The following is a 26192-nucleotide window of genomic DNA, read 5'->3' as shown; positions in this document are numbered from 1 at the left end:
TGAAAGGTATTAATCCTGTATAAACTTGTGGCGACTTAAGTGATTATGATATGCTTTAAAGAAAGAAGCCCTTCATTATGTGGATTATGGTTTAGGCTCCCCATTTGTAGTTTATGAGATATGATTGCTTTTGGTTAAGAAAGCTTTTGTAAAAACTGAAAGCCAGTAGGAATGTTCCATTCTTACTTTCATTAAAAGGCATTAAATTAAAGCAAATATTCCCCCCTTGTGTTAATTCTCTCTGTGGCATTTGACATCTATACAGAATCAGAGACCTGCAAAAGCATTGTCTGCAAGTACCAGCTTTGTGTTTTTCATTGCTGTTTCTCATCTTGGCTTGCTAAGAAATTGCTAGTAGTAATAAGATGTATTTTAAAGTATTTCATGCGAGTTCTGCCAGCTGCACTCCCCCAACTTTTCTCCACACCTGCTCTGTCTGAAAGGGATTTCCACAGGAGCCAGGAACAGAGACAGACCCAACCACTGCTCTTAAGTACGGTTTCATCTTTCTCTAAGGTAAACCTGAAGCAGCTTTGATCTTATTTTTCTAAAACAGTGTGTGTAGTGTATTTCAAAATGAAGTGCTATACTGCACACAGGCGCTGTCCTAAAGAATAGGTGAAGGGATGGCCCACGTGGAGCAGGTGCTACCTGAGTCCATTAATGAACTGTTGAATAGCATTGAGATGAGTTGCTAATCCTTCCTTATTTAACACAGCGGCTTGCGTTAACAGTATGGGTAGATACTCGTTTATTCACAGTACCAACTTTTAGTTAACCTTTTGAAAATACTGTTGGTTTTGTTTTTTTAGAGCAACGCGGATAAAATATTTTCAGAGTTCTGTGTTATTCTGAAGGCTCAGTTGTGAGGTTCTTTTGCTAAGCATTGCCTTTTTAGAAGGTGATGCAGTGCATGTTTGTAATTGAGAGGAAGATACCTGTTGATTTTTAGAGAGGTTTGTATCTGGTTCTGACAGTACTGATGCTGAGTGGTGCTGTGTATATTTTCTGTCTCTCACCAGTGTCTCTGTGTGTTACAATCTACTGAAGAAGTTCCAAGAAATTACTTGAAAGGGAAAAGTTAGGTAGATTTCTATGCTGTTCAGGGTAACACCAGAGATTATTTTTTTTTCTGGATGTTTGTTACTTTTTCCTGAATTGGAATCAAAGGCACAAGGCTCAGATGCATTCAGGCATCTCAAGGCGCTCACTGGAAATGCTCAGCATGTTACGGACAAGCGGAGAATTCCCCTTCCTGAGGCGGATCCCCACCGTGTCCGCCCTGCCCGCTCCCAAGGCCGGTTACACCGGGTGCTGCTCTGGGCTGGGGTCAGCGAGGGGGACCAGCACCCGGCCACTGCTGGGCTGGTGCTTGGAGCAGCTGGTCACCCAGTACCTGTGCGGGGCTGTAGTGACCACTGTCTGCGATACCAGGCTTGTCACCGTAGTGGTCTCAACCGCCGTCATCCTGACTAGGCTTATCTGTCAGATTTTGGGTTCTTAATGTTCCGCAAAGTTGCGTCTTGCACAAAAAAGTTGAAATAGTGACTTTGTTTGAAGGGATAAAGCACTTAATCTTGCTCCGTAAGCTCTGAAAATAAGAACATTTAATACAGTCATTTACTAAACAGAGACGATTAAACTTGGTGTTCATTAATTACAGGTGATAAAGAAAAATCCATGGCTTAATGTTAGCCTTTCTCAACAGACTGAATGCAGTGTCCTGCAGACCTTCAAGCCTATTAGTGTTGTTGGTTTCAAATCAATGTTCCGGTATGTGTAGCAAAAGATTGTACCTTATCCTATCGGATTAGAGGGTAGTTGAAATAGGTGCTGACAGCTCTTCTACAGACATGGAAAACACACATTTTTCTTAATAATTAACATCTAATATCAAATAAGGATTCCTTAACTGCACATTTTTGGATACATCAGTCTCTAACTTGAGGCCACTTCCAAAGACACGGCAGTCTTCCCTGCTATCAGATACCCTAGCGCTTTCCTCTTCTAACAGCTCTGCAGTTCTGTGGGAGCACTTTAAAGTTTCAAAGCCAGCTTTTGTAATTTGACTGTAATGGTACTTTTTGGATCTTCATCTTACAGATTTGCGGTTTTAGTTGTTTCAGCAGTACCTGATACACAAGACGACTTGTACCCTGAATTTGGGATGCGTTTGGGTCTCGCCCTGTGTTTCTGCACCTGTCAGGCTCCGCCACTTATTGGCTTTTCCTTGTCTTTTGCAGCAATGTTCTTTTTTAATTGATCTTAGAAGGTTTAAAATTTGATAGTTGGAAAGATTCCAGATTTCATCTACCTATTTTGTCCGTCCACTGCACAAAATAAGGCAAATTATAGCCCCAGATGCCATTGCTCCCTGCCCTGTAGCTCACGGACACCTTTGCGCGACGCAGTGGAACTGGGTCAGAGAGGGGCGTACGTCAGCGTGCCGCGGCCTGGGCTGTGCCTGCACCAGTGCAGTTACAAGGACTGTTGCTTCCTATTTCAGTGGTGTAAATAGCTGAATTAGATTAGCAGACTATCCCTCTGCTAAACTGGGATGAGTTCAACATGGCGCATGTGTTCGTAGTTTGAAACTCCAGTTATATTTAAGCTTTGTGCTTTAATTTCCGTTTCTAATTCAAATAAAAGCTATTAGGGAAACCATTTGTGTCAGACTTTCTTATTTCTAAAATAAAATTAAAGGCAATGAAAGTAAAATTTCAACTTTTTTTTCCATTTATTTTTCCTTTTTTTTCCTTGTAATGTTTATGTGGATGGATGTTTGTATAGAAGTTAAATAATTTCGTTTCGATCTCTCAACACTGGCACTGCATTCTGTTAGAGGACATCAGTGCTCCAGCATGTCGGAGTGCACAAAGGAAATAGCTGGGAAATAAAAAAAAACCAACCCAACAGTGCTAATATTTCCTTTTTATATAGTTTGCTATTTTAAATGGTAGTATAAAAAGCAATTTTACTTCTAGGTGACCTTGTTGCAGCGGTGGTTGTGGCAGGAAGCTCCAGAAGGGTGTAATGCGAAGTTTCTGTAGCATGGCAGCATACAGAACTAGAGCTGTGACACAGTTCTTTGAGAGGCACTTCTGAAGTGTTTTATCACTCACTGGTATTGAGCTTTTCTGATGTTGTCAGCACAGAGACTTGAAAATTCAAATAAAAAGTACTAGTAATGAAGAAAGTTTTAATTAAATGTATCTATCTTCCAGTAATGACTTCTGAAAAATAACCTCTAACAATGAAAACAAAGCTTGGGTCATAAATGCTGTTTGTTCTGCTTTTTCCAGTTTTAAAATGAGCATCTTGAAATGCATCGTGCTGTTTTACGGCATTACAGTCCGAACACTTGCAAGAGAATTACAGAATTAAGTGGAAATGCCTTGATTGCCCTATGGAAGTTGTTGCTATAGGAGGTTGTGCAGGAGAAGAGCACAAGACCTTCTTGGGGAGGGGTGAGCCCGTGGTGTGGTTCCCTGGATGCAGCACCTGGTGCTGGAGAGCCCCAAGGCACTGCCTGAATGGAGAGCAGGGGTTCCCCAGGGACCTCGCTGTTCTGCTGGGTCCGTGCTGTGACCAGCATGGCAGTGCAGTCATTTTTTAATTGGGTCAACCGTTCTCTTAGGAAAAACAGCCAGTCTCCATTGTGATCCTCGTCTGTGGTACCAAAAGAACTGATACTTCAACCCGAAACCACAGTTTATATGGAGTGGGAATTACACTTGGGCCTAAAAACTAGACAGTGTGTTAAAGAGGTCCATTTCCCTACGAATGAAGATGTCGCTGTTAAGTAGGCTGCGTTTAATGACACAGTCAAAACTGTTGAAAGAAATGTTCCAAGTTTGGGGTTCTTTAACACAATTTATCTAGCATTTTACAAAGACAGTGATGTCAAATGGTTGGCAGAGATGTTCGTGACCGCTGACAGCAGTTTGACTGGATGACAGTATGGAAGGTGCCCTCACCAAATCTGCCAAGGCCCCCAACCTGGAAGGTTGCTCTTCAAGCATTTTGCCGCTGTAAAGCTGATTGTAATTCCTTGTGATTCTTCTTTTAACCTCTCTTAAATTCTCTCTCTCTTTTTTTTTTTTACATTTTTTTTAAAAGATACGCTTTCTAATGCAAAATATTACATTGTGGCATTTACTTGAGCTATCGGTGTCTTTCAGAATACACATTTATCTAGAATTGGAGTCAAAATTGGTTAAAACTTGTAGTAGCAATTAAAGTTTCTATAGATAGTGAATTCCTAGGTCATGCTTTAAAATACAAATGGCACATGTGAATTATAAAAAGCAGTGATAATACTGATTCCTTTTTTGTTCCCATATTTGTTCGCTTTTAAAAAATACAAATCCACAGTCAAATGGATTTTTCCGACAGTCGCTTCTCGTTTTTGGTGGTGGTTCGTAGCGGGCCAGCTCCAGCGAGGAGCGTGCAGGGGACGGAGTGCGTGCTTGGGGAGTGACTCGTTTGTGACCCTCGAAGAATTTGGGTACAGCATGAAACAAAGTGCCTAGTGTGCACACAGCAGGAAAAACATCTCCGTCTTGTGCGGTTACTCTGAATCTTATCTTTCCTGGAAAAGATGTGTTTCCGGTCTGGTTTTTATGGCTGGCTCTTGGGCAAAGGCGGTAAGGCAGGCTCAGGAGCGGTGCCTGGCTCACGAGTGCTTGCAGTGGGTTTGAGGCTGCGGTTCCATCGCCCAGTGATGGTGGGGTGTCTTTGAGAGGGGACCCAAGGAGCCCAGGTCCTCGGGGCCTGTGGAGGCTGGCGGTGGCGGTTCCTTCTGGGACTCGGTTGTCCCTCTTGGCCGGCTCTGTCCTGCGAAGGAGTAGAGAACACACATGGAACCGCTGTTACCGCCTTCCAGCTCACCTCCTTTGTGAGCTGCTGTGATTTCCCTCCTCTCAGGTTTCAAGATGCAGTTTTTGCTTGCAGGTATTAGCCTTTTGAAGATTTTTGGTATTTAACAAGCTAATTTTTCAAATAAAGAAACTTTTCTTCTGATAATTCTGTCTTGCATTTTTCAGCTCCTTTTGATTGCTTTGACATTTGGTCTGTAGAAAATTTATCACAAACAGAGGTTTAGTTTCAATTCTAAAAAAGGAATAGGAACTTCAGTATTTTGCTTTATAGATAACTAATAGAAAGATGACTGTAGAGAAAATGAAATAATGTGTTTGTAGTTGTCTCCTGTAGAATGTTTTTCAAGGTTGTTTCTGGGGCCTCAAAAATTTTTAACCCATCTTTAAAATTGTAATGTTCAATATAAAAAGGCTTACGATGCTTCTCTCTTTTTGTAGCTTCCAATAAAGGCCGGCCAGCAGAACACCCACACCAAAGTCAGTACGGAGCACAACAAGGAATGTCTCATAAACATTTCCAAGTACAAGTTTTCCCTGGTCATCAGTGGTCTCACTAATATCTTAAAAAATGTTAATAACATGGTAAGTCTTCTCATTTTGGATCGTTGGGTGATTTTTCAAAATGGTTGTTATTTATTGATATTATACAATCTGCAGAGAGTCACTTGAGATTTAGTCAAATTGTGGCTTGCCTTTTACACTTAATTTCTTTCTTTTCATCCTCATGTGCTGAAGTTCACCAGCAGCACCGAGCTGTGTTACATGGAAAGGTGATGAGATGAGGTGAGGTAGTTGTGGCAGAGAGATCTAAGGAAGGTGGTGCTTAAGGGCAGCCCGCTGTTAGCCATGAAGCGCACTGGGGCTGGAGCAGTGTGGGGCTTGCGAAGGAGTGGGTACATAAAGGTACATGGGTGCTCTGAGCAATGTTTAGGTACCTGTAGAATGCGCTGCTTTTGGGATGCGAGGGAGGATGTTTCTGGGCCACGGGAAGATGCTGCAGTTGGCTGGGGTGGTGCAGAGGAGTGCAGCAGGGCTAAGGAGCTGCCCGGCACCACCATAGCCATGGGTTCTCCCCCTCTTCTGTCCTGCCAGAGCATCACCTGCCAGGAATCATCATGGGAAAGGAAGAAGGGGAAAAAAAAAGGGAAAAGGATTTAAAACCTAAGCTGTTTGAATTTTCCAGGCTGCTTGAATGTTTTAGTGTGTGTGTGTATAAAATATATATATATATATATTTTAACAACCAGATGAATTTCAGTCAGAACCTTGTAAGAAAAATCTTTGAAAACAATCTCCTGTCTAATACTGCCACTATGGACTCGTACCTCCAAAGGGATACCTTACTAGTCAGTAAGAAAAGTGAATGACAAACGTGGAGTGATACACATCTCTTCCATTTACTGCTTGATACGGATCTCAGCCTCTCATTAAACCATTTAATGTTGAAACTTGAGGGTAGGACACTGGTGTGAAGGGATGAGATTCAAGGTGGTTTTTCTACGAGTTCCCAAAGAGAAATCTTTAGAGCCAGGTGTCTTAGTAGATGGTTCCCTTCTGCAGGCTGGTTTTTGTTCTGCCTCCAAGGGAACCGTGAAATGATTCCTGAAATCCCTCAAAATATTTGACTCATCAGCATCACTAAAACTGTCTTTTAAAATAGCTCTCAGTGGAACCAGAGAGAAGAGAAACCTAGAAAGAATAAAAAAGAATGTGGATGTCCGATGTGTCCACTCTAGGAATACAACTGTTACCATCAAGTTGAGTCAATGGGAAGTTTAGGAATCCTTTATGAGGAGAAAGACGCAGTTTGTTTTTCTTTTTTCATGAAGGTCTGTTTTGGGTTTGTCATGAGAAAAGTTTAGTTCATTGAGTTTTGAAGCCGTGTGATCTGTGATCATGTGGAATCTCCACAAACAGGTAACAGAACTGGCCAAACTCTAGCGGTACCTTTTTTTAATGGTTTTAGTAAGACAGTTTGCAGCGAGCTCTTTTGGATGTCAGCTGTGTAGAGACGTGCATCTGCTAGAACACTACAAAGGGTTGATAAAATCAGAACACAGGTTGCCCTACTGCTAGGGATTTTGGGCTGCTTAAAGCTACCTGTAATCCCTTTTGAGGGAGAACTTATTTTGATTAAACTCCATAGGCTTGAAGGAGTGTGTGAATGTGTAAGATGATTGATAAATAAGAAAACTATACAGTAAAGACAAGGTTCTCTATATGATATATAGATCTGGATAGACCTAGCTAAAAATGTCAATAAAAAAAGTCAATGTTTGCTTTGCACTGAGGAGCAAGACTTAACGTTTTTTATGTTGGATGGACTGAGGTACTGTATGAATCAGCAGTACTTTTGAAGGATTTCTATAGCGGAAACAAACCAGGCCAATAGGCTGTCATAATGGTCTGACGTTTAGGAAGCCATCTTGAGGGTTTGCACTCTGCCGAAACTTGGACTTAGTTGAGCTCACCTCTCCTGTGGTTTAAAATACAGCTTCATTTGGGTGGCTTCTACATGTGTTCCACATGTAGGCAGTAGTACCAGTATTTTTTTGGCTAAATCTTTTCTGCTTTATGTTGCCGTCTTAATATTGCTGGAACTAGTCACTATTGTTGGCAGTTGAATTGGGTGCTAGCGTAAACAGCCGATGGAATTCTGCCCTCCTGGGTCTGAAGCGTGGCGTCTCTTTGGAGGGTCTCACCTGTTTCTTCCTGTGGTCTGTGCTAAATTTTGCAACACTCTCATAAGCTTGTCGGTATGGATTTGGTGTAACATCAGTTCTATCAAGATGTTGGCAATGAAACATATAATCGGAAAAGAGTCAGCAGTAATTGATACCAAAATAGTTTCTGAAAAGGTATAACCTTCATTTCTGAATTAAATCACAGGCCTGATGGAGGTGCGGGGCTGCAGAGTACCTCCAGTCTTACTTTGCGGTAACTCTTTGTTCCTTACTAGATTTGGCATTGCGGTCTGGACAAAGATATTTCTTCAGCAATGAGGTTTTAATTCCTACTTTAATCTGATTTTTGCTGGCTTGATTTCTAAGCTCAAAAGCAGAGCAGTAAAGGAGCTGAAACTGACTGTGCCACTTTGCTACGTTACTTGAATAGGTTACAAGTCACATTTCTGTGTCTCAGATGAATCCCATCTCCTTTCTACTTCTAGAGAATATTTGGAGAAACTGCTGAAAAGAATTTATATCTGTCTCAGCTGATTATCTTGGATACACTGGAAAAATGTCTGGCAGGGGTGAGTAGGCTTGCATAAGCAATTGCTAAGTTGGAATCGAATGAGTTGGAGACGACAAGTCAAATGCTTGCGTGTCTGTTATTACTGGTACTAAAGTTAAAACTCGTCTGATTTAGAGTGAAGTAGGATTAATGCCATTTAAAAAGTACTAAAACTTCCTATAAATGCAAGTGGTTGATATAATCGATAAATTAAGGATTTGTGGGGTGCTTTTTTCCTTGCCTAAAATTAGTGGTTTTTTCAGCTAAATAGATTCAAGGAAACTTCTGAGTTTGTCCTTCTTACTACTCAACTAACTTGTAGAGTTATAAGTAATGATTTTCTTTTAATAATTTGTTAAGAAGAATTGCAGAAAACTGTACTCAGAGACATGTGTGAACTGCACTAAGGGAAGGCACAAACCAAAATGAAGGATTACATGTGGTTCTGACGCTTTGCTAGATTTTTATAAGCCTTGAATGCTTGTGGCGTATTCTGCTCGGTGTTTTTTGAATAGATGCATGAAAACACTTTCATCCCGCAACTAAACCCAAAGAAGTAATGTGATAGTAAATCATGTTAAAAGTAGCAGGTAATTCAGTAAAAGTTTTATGCTGCTAAGTTTCCTGCATACAGTGTTCATTTTTCTTTAAATTTCTTAAAACTTTAATTTGGTCAAGTAGGTTTTTTTTGTGTACATACAGCAGAAACTTCGCTGTCACTGTTCTAAAGATTACTTTTGCAGGTGTTTCCTAGATTACATTAGTTAACCATGTCCAAACTTCCACTGGGAGCCCAGTGCTGAGGTTTCCAGTCAGAGCTGTGCTGCGAGGCAGTTTCCCGGTACCTCTGGGATGTGAACGGTTGTACAACTCACTGTGCTAAGCTGTGTAATTGCAAAGCCAAGCTTTGCTGTGAGCAACGTTTGCAATGGTTCATTCCTTTAACAGGAAAGGAATTATTTTTTTTAGAGCTGTATTCCTGGATGAATGTCATGAAATCATCTAAGCTCTTTGCTGTTTCCCTGCAACAGTTTTTGAAGTTTTTCTTTCTTTATAAGGTAATGACCTTATTATGGTTAGATTTGTCAAGTGGCATATCTTCTATTACAGTACTAAAGCAATCTGAATAATTGTGAATTCTTCTAAATTCACAAACGATCCAGGTAAATACATTTTCCAGAATAATTTTCAGCATTTACACCTGAGGTAAATACCTCTTTTTGGCACTTTTTGTGTCTCTGATGCAGTGAGTCAAAAAAACTCTTTTAACTTTGGAAAATAATTATTTTAAAATATTTCTTATATGTGTATTGTTTGAAACCTTAGTGTTTTTTCTCCTGATAGATGATATTTGAACAGCCTATAATTGTGCTGAATACTTCTTGCTTTGTCAATTCAGATGAGAGCAAGTTGAGCCAGTATATGTTTAATAAGACTGAGCCAAAGTCCTATACAAAGAGTGTTGTGTTCTGTGATATCTTCAGCCGTATTTCTTGCTCCCTGTTCTTGCTTAATGTTTCATCAAGTTCTCATGGCAACAGGACTCAGGTCAACTAAGTGGGAGTCGCTGAAACTTCCCAATTCCCTATGGTAAATTCATTGGTAGAATTTTAGAAAACTTTAATGCTGACCCTTCTGTTAAAACTTGCTCTTAGTAGAGCAAAGTTTCACTTTGAATTCTTCTGTAAATAGTTTCCTTATGTCTCATACTGTGCAAACTGGCAAAAATGAGATTTTTCTTTTGCAGGAAAGTTAAGCCATTTTTGACTCATATAGAGCAATCCCAGGCAAGAGCAAGGGAGAAGCACCTCTTTTTCGGTTCATTTTTTTTGTATAAAATATTTGCTGTCAAAATATAGTGGTTAGAATACTACCCAAAAGAGAAGTAAGGGTGGGGCTTTGCCCTTTGAGCTTCCGTTCAAAGCCAGGATGGTTAATGCTGCACTGCTCCAGTGTTGATCCGCAAGATCAACAGCGTGCATTCGTCAAAACAGAAATGTGCTTTACTTGAAAAACTAGTTTGATATTTTGATTGATACTTGATGACATTGATCAACTTGGTGTTCCTTCATATTTTGGAGACTTAACTGAAAATATAAGATGGTTTGAATTATATGGGTTATTGTTTAAATGGCAAGAAGCTGTTTTCGGTGTAGACGACTTACAGTATGCTCAGGGGTAGCCTGTAGGCAGAGTCAGAAGTTCAGATTCAGGTCCTGTGCCTACTAGTGGCAGATGCTCTGTTTTTTTGCCTCCAAACCTTCAAAATGGAATTTCATGAGAGACTGAATGTTTCTTTTTAGCAACCAAAGGACACCATGCGACTAGACGAGACCATGCTGGTAAAACAGTTGCTGCCAGAAATCTGCCACTTCATCCACACTTACCGTGAAGGGAACCAGCATGCAGCTGAACTGCGAAATTCTGCCTCTGGGGTTCTGTTTTCTCTTAGCTGCAATAACTTCAATGCTGTGTTCAGCCGCATTTCCACCAGGTAGGTGTTTTTCAGTAGCCTGACTGAGTGTATTAGAAAATCTACTAAATACTGGTGTCTAGAACATCTGTCATGAATTCTAGTTTTCCCAATTTCAGAAAAGTTAACTGTTTAAATGATATTTAATAAGATAGTTCTTCAGTGAAACTCCCTCTACCTTTCAAAATTTTACTTGAGTTTCAGGTTACAAAACAAACCTGTTTTGTATCCGTTCTAGGTTGCTGCCAGCATATTTCCTGTGAGCTGCCTTTGTTGCTGGTTTAATCTGTTGCCTTAAGTACAAGTCAAATGCCATCCTAGAGTGAAAGTAATGATAGCTCAGCTGAATAAGTTGAGTAAGTTCTTGGTGGGTGCAAGGATTTTTGGGAAAAAATGGATGCTGAAGATAATGGCTTTTATCCATTTACTTAGCAATTTAGAATGCAAAATTTCTGATTGTCTACAGCTGTGTTGGAGCCCCAAGGCTGTTTTCCTTCCTAATTTTTCCTGCTTGAAGGCTTTTATGTTAAATCTATCTTATGCCTGAAGGGGACAAAACAGCTGGACTGTTTGTTAGTTGTTGGAAAAGACCCATTTGACTTCTGACTGACTTGAGTTTCACAGCACATTCACTGTAAAATAACTGTCTTTGCTGCTGTTCTAAGTGAGAAGAGAGATAGACCCAAGGCTTCCATTTATTCTCTGCTCTTTTTGCCCTGTTCCAGGTGTCTCTGATGCTTCAGAATGTTTCCAGTCCACTAGAGTTGTGTATTAAGCTTTTTATTACTGAAATACTTTGATGTTTTTTGAAAGTTGTTTGAAGTAGCTTAGCTGTAACAATGTGTGATAAGAGCTAACATCATCCTTGATTTATTAAAAGTGGACCTTGGGCAACCTTATGTGGTCCCATAGCAAGGAGCATGTCAATTTAATTGAAACAAAGATTTATATAGTCCTTATAATGTAAAAACACTTCCATTCCAATGTTTTTGAAAATATTTGCATTTTAGAAGTCAGTCTAAGATTATTCAATGATTTTAAATTTTAAGTATTTTAAAAACTTTTACAGAGCCTTTAATAACTTCTGTTTCAGGAACATAGACTTGGCAGCTAGCATGAAGGATGTGGTTTTACTCAATAGGTTGATTATGTTTTGTTGCTTATGGAAATGGAAACAATTTCTTTTGCTCCTTTTATAGGAAGTATTTTTCAGTTGGAATTTTTTGTCAGTCTTTGAATCTCATCCGTGAATCTATATTTCTTCATATATCTGTAGCATGGTTTAGTTCTCAAGCTCCAACCCCCTTCTGACCGTCCATTTGAGGTGGAACAGTGCTTTTCCCTAACCTGTTTTTCCCTTCAAGATGGCCTGTGCATAAGTAGTTAAATATTTGCCCAGTTGTTGCTGATCTCCACGGGGGTCAGCTTGCCGACAGTCAGCGGTGCTGCTCTCTTGACCTGTGCTTCCTGTTTAGGCATATTTCTAGGCCTTGTGCAGCAGCTGGGGGATTTTTGGCACGAAAAGCAGAGCAGTGGGGACCTTCCCATTCCCAGCGAGGGCTGTTAAGTTTCCCTGGCGTTGGAGAAATGAAGAACTGCTTTTGTGTGTAGTACTGGAAATCACATTCCATGTCTAAAACACATCTGTAGCTTTGGAACGAGACATGGCAATCTTTAGTTTGTGAGAACATACGATTTAGTTATTAGTGGCTTAGTGTCTGATGAGATGTTTAGTAAATCATCTAATACAAAAGTGTGAAAAGCTGCCGTTGTATTTAAAATGGTGTGATTAAACTTCACCCTATTTCTTTAGGCCAGAAAAACATGGAGCTTCTTTAGCTTACAAAGAGCGGTTGTAGTTCACTTTCAGCGATATTAAGTACCATCAGTCACGGCTTTACTCTTGAGAAATTAGCTGGGGCAAGACTTGCTGTTACGGAGCAGTAGTCTAAAGGTGTCATGATTGCATGAGTTTAATATTTAGATGAAATATGACAAGTTTACTGCTACAGTATGGTGATAACAGAAGGACTTAGGCAGATCTTGGGCATAGAAAGACTGTCACCAGATGGTATTGGTATCTTGTAAGACTCATCACTAGTACTTCTAGATCCATTTTCAGTATGAGTACGGAATAAGACTGTGATATTAACTCCTAATCGTGCAAGGTCTGACTTTCATTTCTAAACCTCGAAAAGTTTAGCTGAGGAGATCATATTATGTGAGGAGATCATATAATATTCCCCTGCTATGCAAACGTACAGACTCATAGGTATGTGTTCATACCTCTCTGACATAATCTGATTGAGATGTTAGTTTACTTTGCATATTTTTAGATTACAGGAACTGACTGTTTGTTCAGAAGATAATGCTGATGTTCATGATATTGAACTTTTACAGTACATCAGTGTGGATTGTTCAAAACTAAAACGACTCTTGCAAGGTATGATTTGAGCCTGTGTTTTGAAATATTTTTGCCTGAATGTGGCTAGTTAGAGATGACACAATGGTAGTCATATGTATATCTTTTTATTGCTGTGTTTTACTCCAAATAGTCATATATATACCAAAATATTTAAAAATACTTAAGTAGCATAAAGACTTTGGTTTAAAAATTGCTTTGCGCTTCAAGGGTCTTTTATAATCTGTGTTGCTTTTTGGAACCAAGTTTCTTTTCTAAATGCAGAAATGTTTTACCTTTACAGAGACTGTATTCAAGTTTAAAGCCCTTAAGAAAGTAGCTCAGTTAGCTGTTATCAACAGTCTTGAAAAGGTAGGTATTTTAATATTTATCTTGTTTCATTGCTTATTTGCAGACTTTATCTAGTTTAGCAATAGCTGCAATTTGGTCATTTACAATGAAATATATGTTGGTGAATCACCGATGCATATGTTTTGCAAGAAATGTTGAATGATTAGAAGTAAGAGTAAAATCTCTCTTCATTTAAATACATAATTCAGAAAAAATATCTTTAAGCTCTGGAACATGAAAATGTTTTGTGTTATCTGCAGGCATTTTGGAACTGGGTGGAAAACTATCCTGATGAATTCACAAAGCTGTACCAAACCCCACAGACCGATATGGCTGGTAAGGCAGAACAAATGACATTGCGTTCAAAAGTTGGTTTCTCAGACATCTCCACACTCACTTGCATTTTGTGCCCTCGTTGCTTCTTGTGCAGCCTGCAAATAAGAAACACATTTCTGTCAACCTTTGTCAGGGCAAGTAAGGGTATATTGCTATCTCTTTTCTTTCTTGACTCACCTTTTAAAGGGATTCATTTTGTGGTTTGCAACACAAAGAAATAAACCCCAAAAGATGGCAACTCTTCAAATATATAATTTTCATCTTGATACAGGGGAAAAAAAAACTTACGAGAACATCATCTGTATTTGTCTCTAGTCAAAAAGAGGAAAAACGATATTTTCAGGAAGACCGTGTCTTTAACTGGGTTGATTTCATCCCCAGTAATGTGCAAACCAGAACTTTTTTCTGTGTAGGTGGAGCTATCCTTCTGCTCCTTTATAGCTATTCTTTACCTTTTCATAATTAAAGTTGGTCTTGAACTTGGGGTTGTATTTTATGCAGATTGTGCAGAGAAGTTGTTTGACTTAGTGGATGGCTTTGCTGAAAGCACAAAACGTAAAGCAGCAGTTTGGCCACTGCAAATCATACTCCTGGTCCTGTGTCCAGAGATAATCCAAGATATTGCAAAGGATGTGGTAGAGGAAACTAAAATGAACAAGGTAAGAGAAGAAAAGTATGCGAATTCTGGTTCTGATTTCTAGAGGACGCTTGTCTCTGCTTACTCTGTATTTCAGGTGTATTTTATTTTGTCTTTCCTGCCCAAAAAGTACATTGCAATTCCATATGTAAATTTCTGCACCCTTTTTAAGTTCTCACCTAACATATGTTCTTTCACTGTCAATAATTCATGCAGATAGTATGTCCCAAGCAATGTTATTTCAGAACTTTTACATCTCCTTGGAGATTTGAATCCTAGTGATGTGATTTTCCCCTGCCCCCACCAGTAACAGACTTAGCATTGCTTCTAGCTGGCCTATATTGTACTGATCTGGGCTTCTGCAGCGTGTACTGCGTGTTCCGTAACTGCAGTCCCTGTAGCAGATGTTGAATTTGATGTGGCTGCAAACATTACGGTTAAGAGTAAACAACCATCTACCTTTGTGCCATTCTGATTGCCCTAGATCGTTCAAACGGAATGTCTGTAATAAACATAACTGCTCCAGAATGCCGCATCAAGTTGTTTTTTGCAATCCCAATGCCCATGATTTCTGATCAGAAAATGCAATGTTGTTTGTTTTTAGTATTTAAGGATCTAAAAGTCCTGACCGCAGATGACCAAAGCTCTGGTTGTAACTATTCCTATTTTGAATTCTGCAGAAACTGTTCCTGGACAATCTCAGGAAAGCACTTGCAGGCCACAGTGGGAGCAGACAGCTGACGGAAAGTGCTGCTATTGCGTGTGTTAAACTGTGCAAAGCGTCTACCTACATCAATTGGGAAGATAATTCCGTCATTTTCCTACTAGTGCAGTCCATGGTGGTAGATCTTAAGGTAAAAATGTCTGTTTCCTAATTGCAATGGAGAAACTAGGATTTTAAAATACTGAAATAAACTTTTAATTTCTCCTTAATAGAATACCGTAGTGTTTTTCAGTGGGAAGTTTTGTATTGGAAAGTAGACAAGAATAATCTTGGTATCTGATTTATATATTTTTATTTTTTTGAAATACATAGAATTTGCTGTTTAATCCAAGCAAACCTTTTTCAAGAGGCAATCAAAATGCGGATGTGGACCTTATGATTGACTGCTTAGTTTCCTGCTTCCGCATAAACCCTCATAATAACCAACACTTTAAGGTGAGAACACTACCTACTGGTAAGTCATTCTCCATATACTATTGATGACCTGTCAGTTATAAGCCATGTGCTAACAGCAGCTGGAAGCTCATAAATAAGTTCAACTGTATAAATAACCCTTAGTAATAAATGTCTGCATGTTTTCATAAATCTTTTCTTAGACGGTTAGACTTTCTCATGTTTAGATTTGACAGCTGTCAATTTAATAAAAAGGCTCTGGTATGTTATTCAGCGTGATAAGAAAGATGGTAAAGAAAAAGATGTTCCTAAGTGTCTTTTATGTATTTTTATTGTAGATCTGCTTGGCACAGAATTCCCCATCAACATTTCATTACGTACTGGTAAATTCACTCCACCGAATAATCACAAATGTAAGTTCTGAAAGTATTTAATCAACCCAGCAATCTGCGGCTTCTATTCAGATCAGTATCTGCTTGTTAAATACAATGTGAATGGTAGACCAAATCTCGTTGCCTGTATCCGCACAGCAAGCGTTGCTTGCTAATAAGGAGGGACACAGACATCTTTGTTCATGCTGTCCACCAGTTGGGTTCCCAGTTTGAGAGCTTGTATTCCAATATAAAATTTCAATACAAATGTCTTTTAATACCTCTCATGTGGGATGATAAATGAGTCTTATAGTCTCTGGTTTTCTAATAGGTACTGCTTTATTGATAAATGAAAACCGCCCTCAGGACATAGATTGTTACACCACCTTCTACTACTCCTAGTATATTGACACGGGAACTTAGGGGAGGAGCTGGCCTCATGGCTTTGCTCAGGGAGTTGATCGAGTATGAATACAAACAGCGTAAAATTTTAGTAAATACTGAGTGCCAAAAGTATTTTGAAAGTTTGTGCAGTTGTTTATCTTCAGTGTGTTACAGTACTTTAAGTCAGTAAAATACAACTTTAATTTTTATACTGTTCAGAAATACTTTCCTGAAAAATAGAAAATAGAATCATAGAATCTTCATGGTTGGAAAGGACCTTTGAGATCGAGTCTGACCACACACACACAAAAAACCCCCCTACAATCTCTGCCACTAGAGCATGCCCTGAAGTGCCAAATCTAGACGTTTCTTAAATACGTCTAGGGATGGTGACTCAACCACCTCCCTGGGCAGGCTGCTCCAGTGCCTGACCGCTCTTTCAGTAAAGTAATTCTTCCTAATATCTAATCTAAACCTCCCCTGCCGCAGCTTCAGACCATTTCCTCTGCTCCTGTCATTATTCCCCTGGGAAAAGAGGCCAACACCCACCTCTCTCCAACCTCCTTTCAGGGAGTTGTAGAGGGCAATGAGGTCTCCCCTCAGCCTCCTCTTCTCCAAGCTAAACATGCCCAGCTCCCTCAGCCTCTCCTCATATGACTTGGTCTCCAGACCCCTCACCAGCCCGGTAGCTCTCCTCTGGACACGCTCCAGCACCTCAATGTCCCTCTTGTACAGAGGGGCCCAGAACTGAACACAGCACTCGAGGTGAGGCCTCACCAGTGCCGAGTACAGAGGCACGATCCCTTCCCTACTCCAGCTGGCCATGCTGTTCCTGATACAAGCCAGAATGCTGTTGGCCTTCTTGGCCACCTGGGCATGCTGCTGGCTCATGTTAAGCTGGCCATCCACCAGCACCCCCTGGTCCTTTTCTGCTGGGCAGCTTTCCAGCCACTCTTCCCCAAGCCTGTAGCGTTGCTTGGGGTTGTTGTGACCGAAATGCAGGACCCGGCACTTGGCCTTATTAAACCTCAGACAATTGGGCCTTGGCCCGTTGATCCAGCCTGTCCAGGTCCCTCTGTAGAGCCTTCCTACCCTCAAGCAGATCAACGCTCCCACCTACTTTGGTGTTGTCTGCGAACTTACTGAGGGTGCACTCAATCCCCTCATCCAGATCATTGATAAAGATATTAAACAAACTTGGCCCCAAAACTGAGCCCTGAGGGACACCACTGGTGACCGGCCGCCAAGAGGATTTCACCCCATTAATCACAACTCTCTGGGCACGGCCATCCAGCCAGTTTTTAACCCAGCAAAGAGTACACTTGTCTATGCCATGATTCGCCAGCTACTCCAGGAGAATGCTGTGGGGGACGGTGTCAAAGGCCTTACTAAAATCCAGATAGTCAATGTCCACAGCCTTCCCCGCATCCAGAAGGCGGGTCACATGGTCTTAGAAAGAGATCAGGTTGGTTAAGCAGGACCTCCCTTTCCTAAACCCGTGCTGGCTGGCGCTGATCCCTTGGCTGCCCTGCACTTGCCGTGAGAGCTCACTCAAGATGATCCTCTCCACGATCTTTCCTGGTACCGAGGTCAGGCTGACAGGCCTGTAGTTGCCCGGATCCTCCTTCCGACCCTTCTTGTAGAATAGAATAGAATCAGTGTTGAGTAACCAGCTTTACGTAATTTACATAACGTTTTCTATTTAATTTATCCCAACATTGTAATGAAAACACTATATTTAAAAACAAAAAGTGTTTGTTTTTAAACATTTGTTTAACATTTAAACAAAGTGCCTCCCCTTTTAGACGCTTTGACAAATAGGGGAGAAAATGCTACTGTAGATGTGGTGGTGTATCTGTGGTGGAATAATACAGCTTTTCAGATATTATCAAGCACTTAAAATACCAATTTTCTATCTTGTTTAGTGTATCACGATGAATTGAGTGCACATTATTTGTTTTGAAGTATTAATAGCATTCAATATCCTGAAATCTACTGTGGTTTCCTGCATTCATAGTTTCAGAGTTTGTGCTTGTTCAGAAAGCAGAGTAATATAGTAAGGAGCTAAGGTGGAAGTATTGCTTCTGTTACAACTTGTTTAAGTATGATGAGTTGAGGTGAGAAAACAAAATTAACATATTGGTAATACTGTGTAAAATACTCATGTAATGGTTAATTATACTACAGCTTTTGCAACTTTTAGAGGTATAAAATAAATCCTACTCTAACTCATATGTTGCCAGTTTATGGTCTGAGCATTCCTGTGTTTTTGTTCCAGTCGGCGCTGGACTGGTGGCCCAGGATTGATGCTGTGTACTGCCATTCCATGGAGCTCCGCAGCATGTTCAGCGAGACGCTCCATAAAGCCATCCAGGGCTGCGGGGCACATCCAGCAATTCGCATGACTCCGGTAAGACATTTAAACAAGCTGTTAAAACACAAACCTGTTGCTTTGCCTGCATCCCCATTCCATTTCAGCTTTTTTATTCATTAACTTTAGACTGGAAACTAGAGGGGGGAAGAACATTGCAATCCAAAAAGCAACAGAGAGCCATACATGCTCTGTGAACTTTGCAGGTTTGGTGTATTGACTGACTGTTTCTAGCCAGTTACTGATGTATCTCAGTTTTCATGCTGCTTTTAAACTGGCAACATAGAAATATTTCTTCTGTAACTGTCCTCTGTGGCTAATTCTTCATTTTAAGCTTTCTTGCTGTGTGAATGGTCAGGTAATATGTCCATTCGTGTTTAATCTGAAAAACAAAAGCATTCTGTATGTGAAGATAATTTCTGAAAACTGCAATGCTTTTACCATGATTAGCATGAATATTTCTTCTTTTCATTTGTCTTGCTTGCTTTCCGTTGAGCAAGTTGACTGTTTGGTCTTGGTGACAGCAACAAAGTAAAAGATTTCTCAACCAGTATGAAATAAAGTCAATATTCTTGGTTGTCTTAGAAAAAATATTGAGTAAATTCAAATTTGTAGTTTATCCAAATTTTTTCAGTAAGTTCACATGCAGCTGCGTTGCCTTTCTTCTGAACTTCCTATTTAGGACTCTCGATGTGTCAAGTGAACTTCATTGGTTGGTTTAGAAGAAGGCCTAAAATGATACATGAAAATACTCCTATCGGGCTTCTCAAATGAAAGCAAATGATCAAAATACCTTTAGTTGAAAGCCACAACATGTTTAACTTGCTTTTTACATGTATATATTAATCTGTTGAGAAAATAGCAACTCTGGCAACTCTGACATTGATTGGTGGTGCTTTGTCTTCTGCTTCTTATTTTCCGTTCTTAATGGCGGCTGTCGCTCACACGGTCAGATGCCAACCAGTCACTGTTTTGCATGGCAGTGGGCCTCTGTTGCTGTAAGTATGACCCATTGTAACTACCGCAGAAAAGCCTTTCCTTGCTCGGCCTTTTCTGTGCATAGTTACCGCTGCAGTCGCTCCATGGGGTAGCGTGTTTCACCCAGGAAAGTAGGGCTGGAGGAGACCTCTCAGCACTCTGCTTGGCAGGGGCCAGGCCATCCCTCTCACGACCACTTCAGCTCCTTCCTGGAGGGAAAGGCTTTTTATTGGTTCTGTTCTTTTCTTTCTGCCCCCTAATTTTCCATCACGATGCTCTTCCAGAATCTGCCCGCTCTGGTGGTTAGAACTGTTTTCTAATTTCCAGCCTAAACTTATTTATGTCTAACTTATCCCCATTTGTTCTTGTTCTGGTGTTGTCTGTTAGCTTCAGACTGGTGTTTATCCCCTTGATATATTTGCAGAGAGCAGTCAGGTCCCTGTCTTTGTTTATTGATAGTCTTTAGTTTTGATTGTGTAAAGTAAATAAATCACTTCACAGAAGCGAATCAGCTTCTTTTGCCATGTGCCTCTTCTCAGAATTCCCTTAATGAGAATCTTTTGTCTTTGGACATACTGCGGACCAATTAATGCAAGTTCACATTTTTTTATATATTTATTTATATGTGTGTGTATATATATATATATAAACAGACACACATATATAGTATTTTTCACAGACTTTAGTGTGCATCCAAATTATTTTTGTAGTGATCAAGAAACTGCAGTTGATTGCCATACAACAGGGTTTGCTTTGAAGGGTTGTGCACACTGTAGGATCGAAGCATAAACTCAGTATTTTAAATCCTTACGACTGGTAACATCCATATACACTTATTTCCCAGCCAACGCTGAATGACTGTTTGTTAAATGTATCGGTCAGACATTGCTACTTGCATTCTGTTGTGTGACCAGCAGTGGTAGAACATGACATAGTTCACACTGGAGTCAAGCCAGAATATGTTATGTGAACGCTCAATACGTACTTAGAATGTCCTCCATTTCCCACAAGGAAGTTGGCTGGCACAGGAGTAGTTTACTGATTTTTCAGATTAAGTGAGATCTATTTTTTTTATTTACTTAAGCAATGCACAATGTACCTTGTGGAAACTGAAAGGTGGATTTTTCAGAGGCCGTAGAGATGAAAATGCTATCATCCAGACTGTGATTATGGCAGAAAATAAAGAGAATATTTTGCCTTTGGAGAAAAGTTCCCCGCCCTCTCATGTATTCAAGCTTATTTGGAAACATTTATTTTTATTTCTTTCTCAGACCAGAGAAAATCCCTGTAAATTCTTTTTGTCCCTTGTATCCATTTTTCTTTTGCCACAGTTTCTTATGCAAAAACTTTTCTTATGTCTACGTGCAGCTCACTAAAACAATTCTTAAGGAAACTTTAAAGCTATAATAAAGTGATAGCATATGCAAAAGGAGATTTTCAAGTAGAAGGCTATGTGACCATACTTCAGTGGATGTTATATACTTTTGAACTTTTTCATTAATTGTAGATTATAAGATCAATACAATTCATAGGATGTTTAATAATAATTACTGTGTAGAGTACCTTACTGACAATGACTGTTTTTTTTTTTCCTTCCATCAGAGTCTTACATTTAAGGAGAAAATGACAAGCCTTAAATTTAAAGAAAAACCTACTGATTTGGAAACCAGAAGCTACAAGTTCTTGCTGTTATCCTTGGTAAAACTGATCCATGCTGATCCAAAGCTTTTGCTATGTGTAAGTATATCATACTATTCATTTATAGTAAAGTTTACTTTTGAAGCTACTAAATCAATAAAAATTAAAAACATCTAGGCATCTAGGATACTTCCCTACTCATTTTTTTTCTCTGGTTATAATGCTTCTATGCTTTCAAACGAAAAAGACAAAACCAAAAAGAAACTGTAAGAAATTGTACAGAACCAGAGCAACACAATGAAAGGGAGAATAAAGCTCTGTAACTCTGCAGGGGGTGGGGGAGGATCGGGGAATACAACAAGAAAAAAATTAAAATAAGGGGGGGGAAATTAGTCATCATTTCAGTGAGTGGAAGATCTTCCATTTTCTCAGGTCTGTTTATTGTTTAATTTAAAAATATTTAAATTCTGTCAAAGATACGATATGCAAGGAGTATCATAGCTTAAAAAATAAAAAATGAAGTACTCTCTTAGAGATCCAGAAATCCACCTAGTTTAATTACAGGAATGCCTCTGAAGCAGTCGGTAACTTGGTCAGTCATAAAAAAGTTTTACAACTTAAACTTGCTTTTCCTTTTTGCTATTTAGAATCCAAGGAAGCAAGGGCCTGAGACGCAAGGCAGCACGGCGGAGTTAATTACGGGCCTTGTGCAGCTCGTTCCGCAATCCAGCATGCCAGATATAGCACAAGAAGCCATGGAGGTAAGGGGGGAATGGTCTTCATGCCAAATGACTACCGCACAGACAAATCAAGGCTTTTGTAGCAGCTCTGAAGTATTGATTAGCTGTGGAGTTCTGTGTCTCAGAGTTCGCTCTCTATTGGTTTTTTTCCTAAATGTCTCCTGCACTGAGAGTTTTGCAGGAAAGGCCTATGAGGAAATATCAAAAAGCACCTGCACCTCATAATGTGGCCTGTTCCTCCCCGATGTCGATCAGCTGCAGCTTGACAGTTCCTCTGCTCCATCCTCGCAGAGAACACCATCAATCTCACCCTTTCTCGCTGTGTTTCTAAACGGCTGTGAGGAAAAGGCTGACATTTTCCTCACAGTTGGTCCTGCGTGACTGGGAGGTGGGGGGGATGGAAAGCATACAGGATAACCCCAAGGCTACTGAAATCTTCCCGCTTCTCTTTGACTGGAGAAGCTAACAAATCGCCAAAATGGTTACAAAGAGCAAAGTATTTGCCTCTCCTGCCTTGGCAAAGAGCTTCAACTATGGATGTTTTGGTGTTGCCACTAGAAGTTTATACCCGTAGGATTGGTTAAGTTAATTTTTGTGCAGCTGGACATTAAGTAAATGTTAAAGGCAAAACCTGTCTTCTAAAAACATTGTGTCTATGTGTCTAGTATGGAAATACAAAGTAAAACTTCTAGGTTTGGTTTATATAAGTGTGTAATAAAGACTAAAATGAAATGCTTTTGACATGGACCAACAATGAACTCTTGTTCTTCTATATAAAATGCTATTTATGTCTTTTGTTGTTCTTAAAACAACTAATTACCATGTGATTGCACCTGCTTCTCTGCCTATGCTGATGTATTCTGTACATTTCTGCCTTTAAGTGAAAATACTTTGTTTTGGATTTAGGCCTTGCTAGTTCTACACCAGTTAGACAGCATCGACTTATGGAACCCTGATGCACCTATAGAAACGTTCTGGGAAATTAGGTGTGTGAGTTAACTTTTGTAAATTAGAGAAATAGCTGCTTTGATTTGTCTGCTCTTTTGAAATAGCTGTGAATGTTTTGGGAAACCTGTGCAACATCGGCACGAATCTGTAGTCAAAATTATTATGTGTGTTCATAATAACGTTTTATCTTCCTTATACTTCATGAATTTAACAAATATAACAAACATTTTTCTGGCTTGCTTAATGACTCTCTTCAGCCTGATGTTAAGGTGTAGAAATTATAATCAGTTTGAAAAGTTAGAGATTTTTCCACCTCATTCAAATGTTTACTACTTGTTTAAATTCTGTTTGATCTTTTTGGGGCTGAGGGAGGGTAATGCTGAGCAATTCCAGAAGTGTGGATTTGCCCAGCTAAAAAGTAAAATTACAAAACAGAAAATTGGTTCTGTTTTACCTCAAATGAGGACATGCTCTTGGCTCTGAAGCCATCACCTCAAGAAGGTAGTAGTTTGCTCTGACCTGGGATCTCCATTTATCTTTCCTGTGTATTTAAAGAATTTTTATTCATTAAAGTCATCTTGCATTTTACAACTTCACAGCAGCTGTTGCGGCTGATTTCTTGGAGAATATTAAGGAAAATAATGTTCCAAAAAAGTCAGAATTACACAGAACGCTAAACCAAAAAATAGGAATCTGTAAACTTGGATTTCTAAGGATTGCATGAGCTAAACAATTTTTAAAAGAAATATTTGGGGACCTAGTCTGAATTGGTACAGATGTTTGTTCTAGAGGAATCCAGGAGGAACGCTCTGACCGGCATCAGCAAATTGGCCTGTGCCACTGCTGAACGGGGCTCGCGGGGCTGCCTGGGGGACGGGCTTGGGCTGAGCCCTCCTAGGCGAAACTCATTGCTGTAACTTCTAATGGTAGAAATGAGTTTGTGGTCTGTTCGGGCTGGGGGAAAAACCCATTAAAATTGACACTAATTTGGACCCTTTGGCAGTTTTAACAGAGAGTGTGAGGCCTGAATGGATATGAAGAAGGAACATCCCTAGATGTGTTCCTTCCAGAACAGAGTTGAGACACGTTGTCAGAGCAGTGTAGGTAAACTTGTACTGCCACTGTCTGTGCTGTATCTGTTCTGTGGATAAAGGGAGGACTTCTGACTCGACAGCCCTGGAGTCCGCACTTCTGACAAGTACCCACATCGCTTGACTTCCTCTAGGGAACCGCAGAGGCCAGCTGGGCGGTGGGAAGGGTCAGAGGGGAGCTTGTCATTTAAAGTACTCACCTATATTATATCTATTGTACATTCTAAATGTATACGTGCTAGTATATGTATAGGATATTCATGCTAATTGCCTATTTCTATGTGAAATGTTGTAATATCTTCAAAAATTTTATTACTAGGTTGTAAAGCTAATGCTGAATTTCATTTTGCTGCAGTTCACAAATGCTTTTTTATATCTGCAAGAAACTAACTAGTCATCAGATGCTCAGCAGTACGGAAATCCTCAAGTGGCTGCGAGAAATTCTCATCTGTAGGAATAAATTTCTTCTAAAAAACAAAGTAAGTAAATGTTAACTTCTACCTGTTAGGATCATTAAAATGAATTGGTCTCTGTTTTGTCACTCCCTTTATTTACCAGTTTATTTTTATGATTGGAAGAGATTTAATAGCTACACCTACACTTCCTGTTTTCTGATTTCCTGTCTGCAGAGGGACGGTGCTTTGTGAGGCACCCTTGATTGGAATTGTTAAGCAAAGCTAGGTTTAGGGTTGGTTTTTTTATTTTTATTTTTTTTTACTCTAGCTACACAGGTTGTCTTACTTGCCTGGAAAATGTATGTTTCGCAGAAACCTGGTGCCTGATACCTATTTGCCTAATACAAAGAGAAATAGTCCACAAGGTGAGGAAAAGGGAAAGTTAGTTATGATAAAATATACTTCTTCATGGATGAAATCGAATTTCTTTTTGGATCTCATGTTCATGTGAGTCCTAGAATTCTGCCTTGTTTCTTTCCGATCATCTCAAGAGACTTTTTCCAAACCAAGCACACATTGTAATGCTATACTTACTAGAGTTAAACCCAGGCTTGCTATACTACTTTCTGTATTAAAGATCTAGTAGAAAAAATAAAGGGTTTCCATTTTTTCTATCTGACCTGAAAGTAGCTGTGCTAACATGAGAAGGATGCTATCTTATGTGTCGTATATAGCATGCTTAAAAAGTCTTCTTTCAGCAGCAGGATTTTACCTTTAAATGACTTTTTCCTTTTTTTCTGTTTTCAACTGTAGTAGCTGTTACTGAGCGTTTGGCTGTGTTGATGCCAAGTAGTAGGTTTTCTTCTTTGGTATCTCCAGTTTAACATATATTTGTAAAATATAATCTCACGTGTTGCAGCTGAGGGCCGCAGGCATTCTGGTCTATCTATTCAGCAAGACTTTTACTTTTGGCCTCTAAAGTGGAAATCAACTGTCCTTCAAGTAGAGAGTATGCTTAATATTATGCTTCTCCTTCCAGTTAAGAAGTAATTAAAAATCTCTTTCCTCTTAGTGCTTAGAGCATGTTCATTAGTATCAGGATCAGAAAAAGATAAATGTTCTTATTAGACCTCTGCTTCACAATCTCAGTTCCTGCTTTTCTGATCTAATGTAAAATGTATAGAATAAAATGTACAGTACTCCTGAGCTTGGCTTTTTTAGGCTTAATTACATCTAAATTATAGTCATATTTATGTTAGTATTTATTCTGTGGAGTAAACCCAAGAAGCCTATCGGACTTTCAGGAGGCTCCAAGAAAGGGAGGAAAAGGCATCATTTTGTGCTTACCTCAAGGTGATGTTTTTTGAAGATGACTCTCCAGATAATTTCTTAAGGGGAAATATTCTTAGATACCATTAATATGGGTAACTTCATAAAGCCCTGAGAGCACCAGTGTGAAAAGTACTGTGTAAATGTTGAAGGTCTTCTTACCTTCCCGAAATCTATCGTCCTTACCCTTTTTGAAAAATAAGTTGATTCTTTACTTTTGTTCTATCTCTTGATAGCAATCAGATAGGAGTTCCTGCCACTTTCTCTTCCTTTATGATGTCTCTGGAGGTGGAACTAGTCAAATTTCTCTTGACCATGAAGAGATGATTCGCTGTGCTCCAGGAGCTACCCTCAGGAAAGGGAAAGGGAATTCTTCCATGGTAAGTAATATATGATAATAATTCTTTTTAACACTTGGGGAGAAAAACCTATGTGCAAGTAGAAATTAAATTACTTTGAGAGTAGTTTTAAAAAATAAAACCAATTATTTCTGAGGAGGAAAAGACATCTGTATCCTA

At 39.6% G+C, this 26192-nt stretch overlaps 1 protein-coding gene across 12 annotated transcripts in view; it reads left to right on the top strand.

The window, feature by feature from the left end:
- The window catches only part of NF1 (neurofibromin 1), a 96519-nt gene that overhangs the window by 3552 nt on the left and 66775 nt on the right, over positions 1-26192 (top strand). For 9 of the 12 annotated variants that reach the window (XR_012588468.1, XM_074595724.1, XM_074595720.1 and 6 more), the window contains exons 2-17: positions 5319-5462; positions 8050-8133; positions 10418-10608; positions 12924-13030; positions 13293-13360; positions 13600-13675; positions 14177-14334; positions 14993-15166; positions 15349-15471; positions 15768-15842; positions 18463-18594; positions 21136-21270; positions 21819-21932; positions 22818-22897; positions 24306-24429; positions 25911-26054. Coding sequence is in view for 11 of the 12 variants with exons in the window: in XM_074595724.1 (XP_074451825.1) it covers positions 5319-5462; positions 8050-8133; positions 10418-10608; positions 12924-13030; positions 13293-13360; positions 13600-13675; positions 14177-14334; positions 14993-15166; positions 15349-15471; positions 15768-15842; positions 18463-18594; positions 21136-21270; positions 21819-21932; positions 22818-22897; positions 24306-24429; positions 25911-26054 (1929 nt within the window). In the remaining variant the exon portion in view is untranslated. Of the gene's footprint in view, positions 1-5318; positions 5463-8049; positions 8134-10417; positions 10609-12923; positions 13031-13292; positions 13361-13599; positions 13676-14176; positions 14335-14992; positions 15167-15348; positions 15472-15767; positions 15843-18462; positions 18595-19508; positions 19554-21135; positions 21271-21818; positions 21933-22817; positions 22898-24305; positions 24430-24673; positions 24981-25910; positions 26055-26192 lie in introns of those variants that run through there. The other 3 variants (XM_074595729.1, XM_074595728.1, XM_074595727.1) reach the window with 3 other exon arrangements.

This window comes from Larus michahellis, chromosome 7 (assembly GCF_964199755.1).
Source record: "Larus michahellis chromosome 7, bLarMic1.1, whole genome shotgun sequence".
Lineage (NCBI taxonomy): Eukaryota > Metazoa > Chordata > Aves > Charadriiformes > Laridae > Larus > Larus michahellis.
The sequence above is the reverse complement of the archived record's forward strand: the minus strand, read 5'-3'. Positions and strand labels throughout refer to the sequence as shown.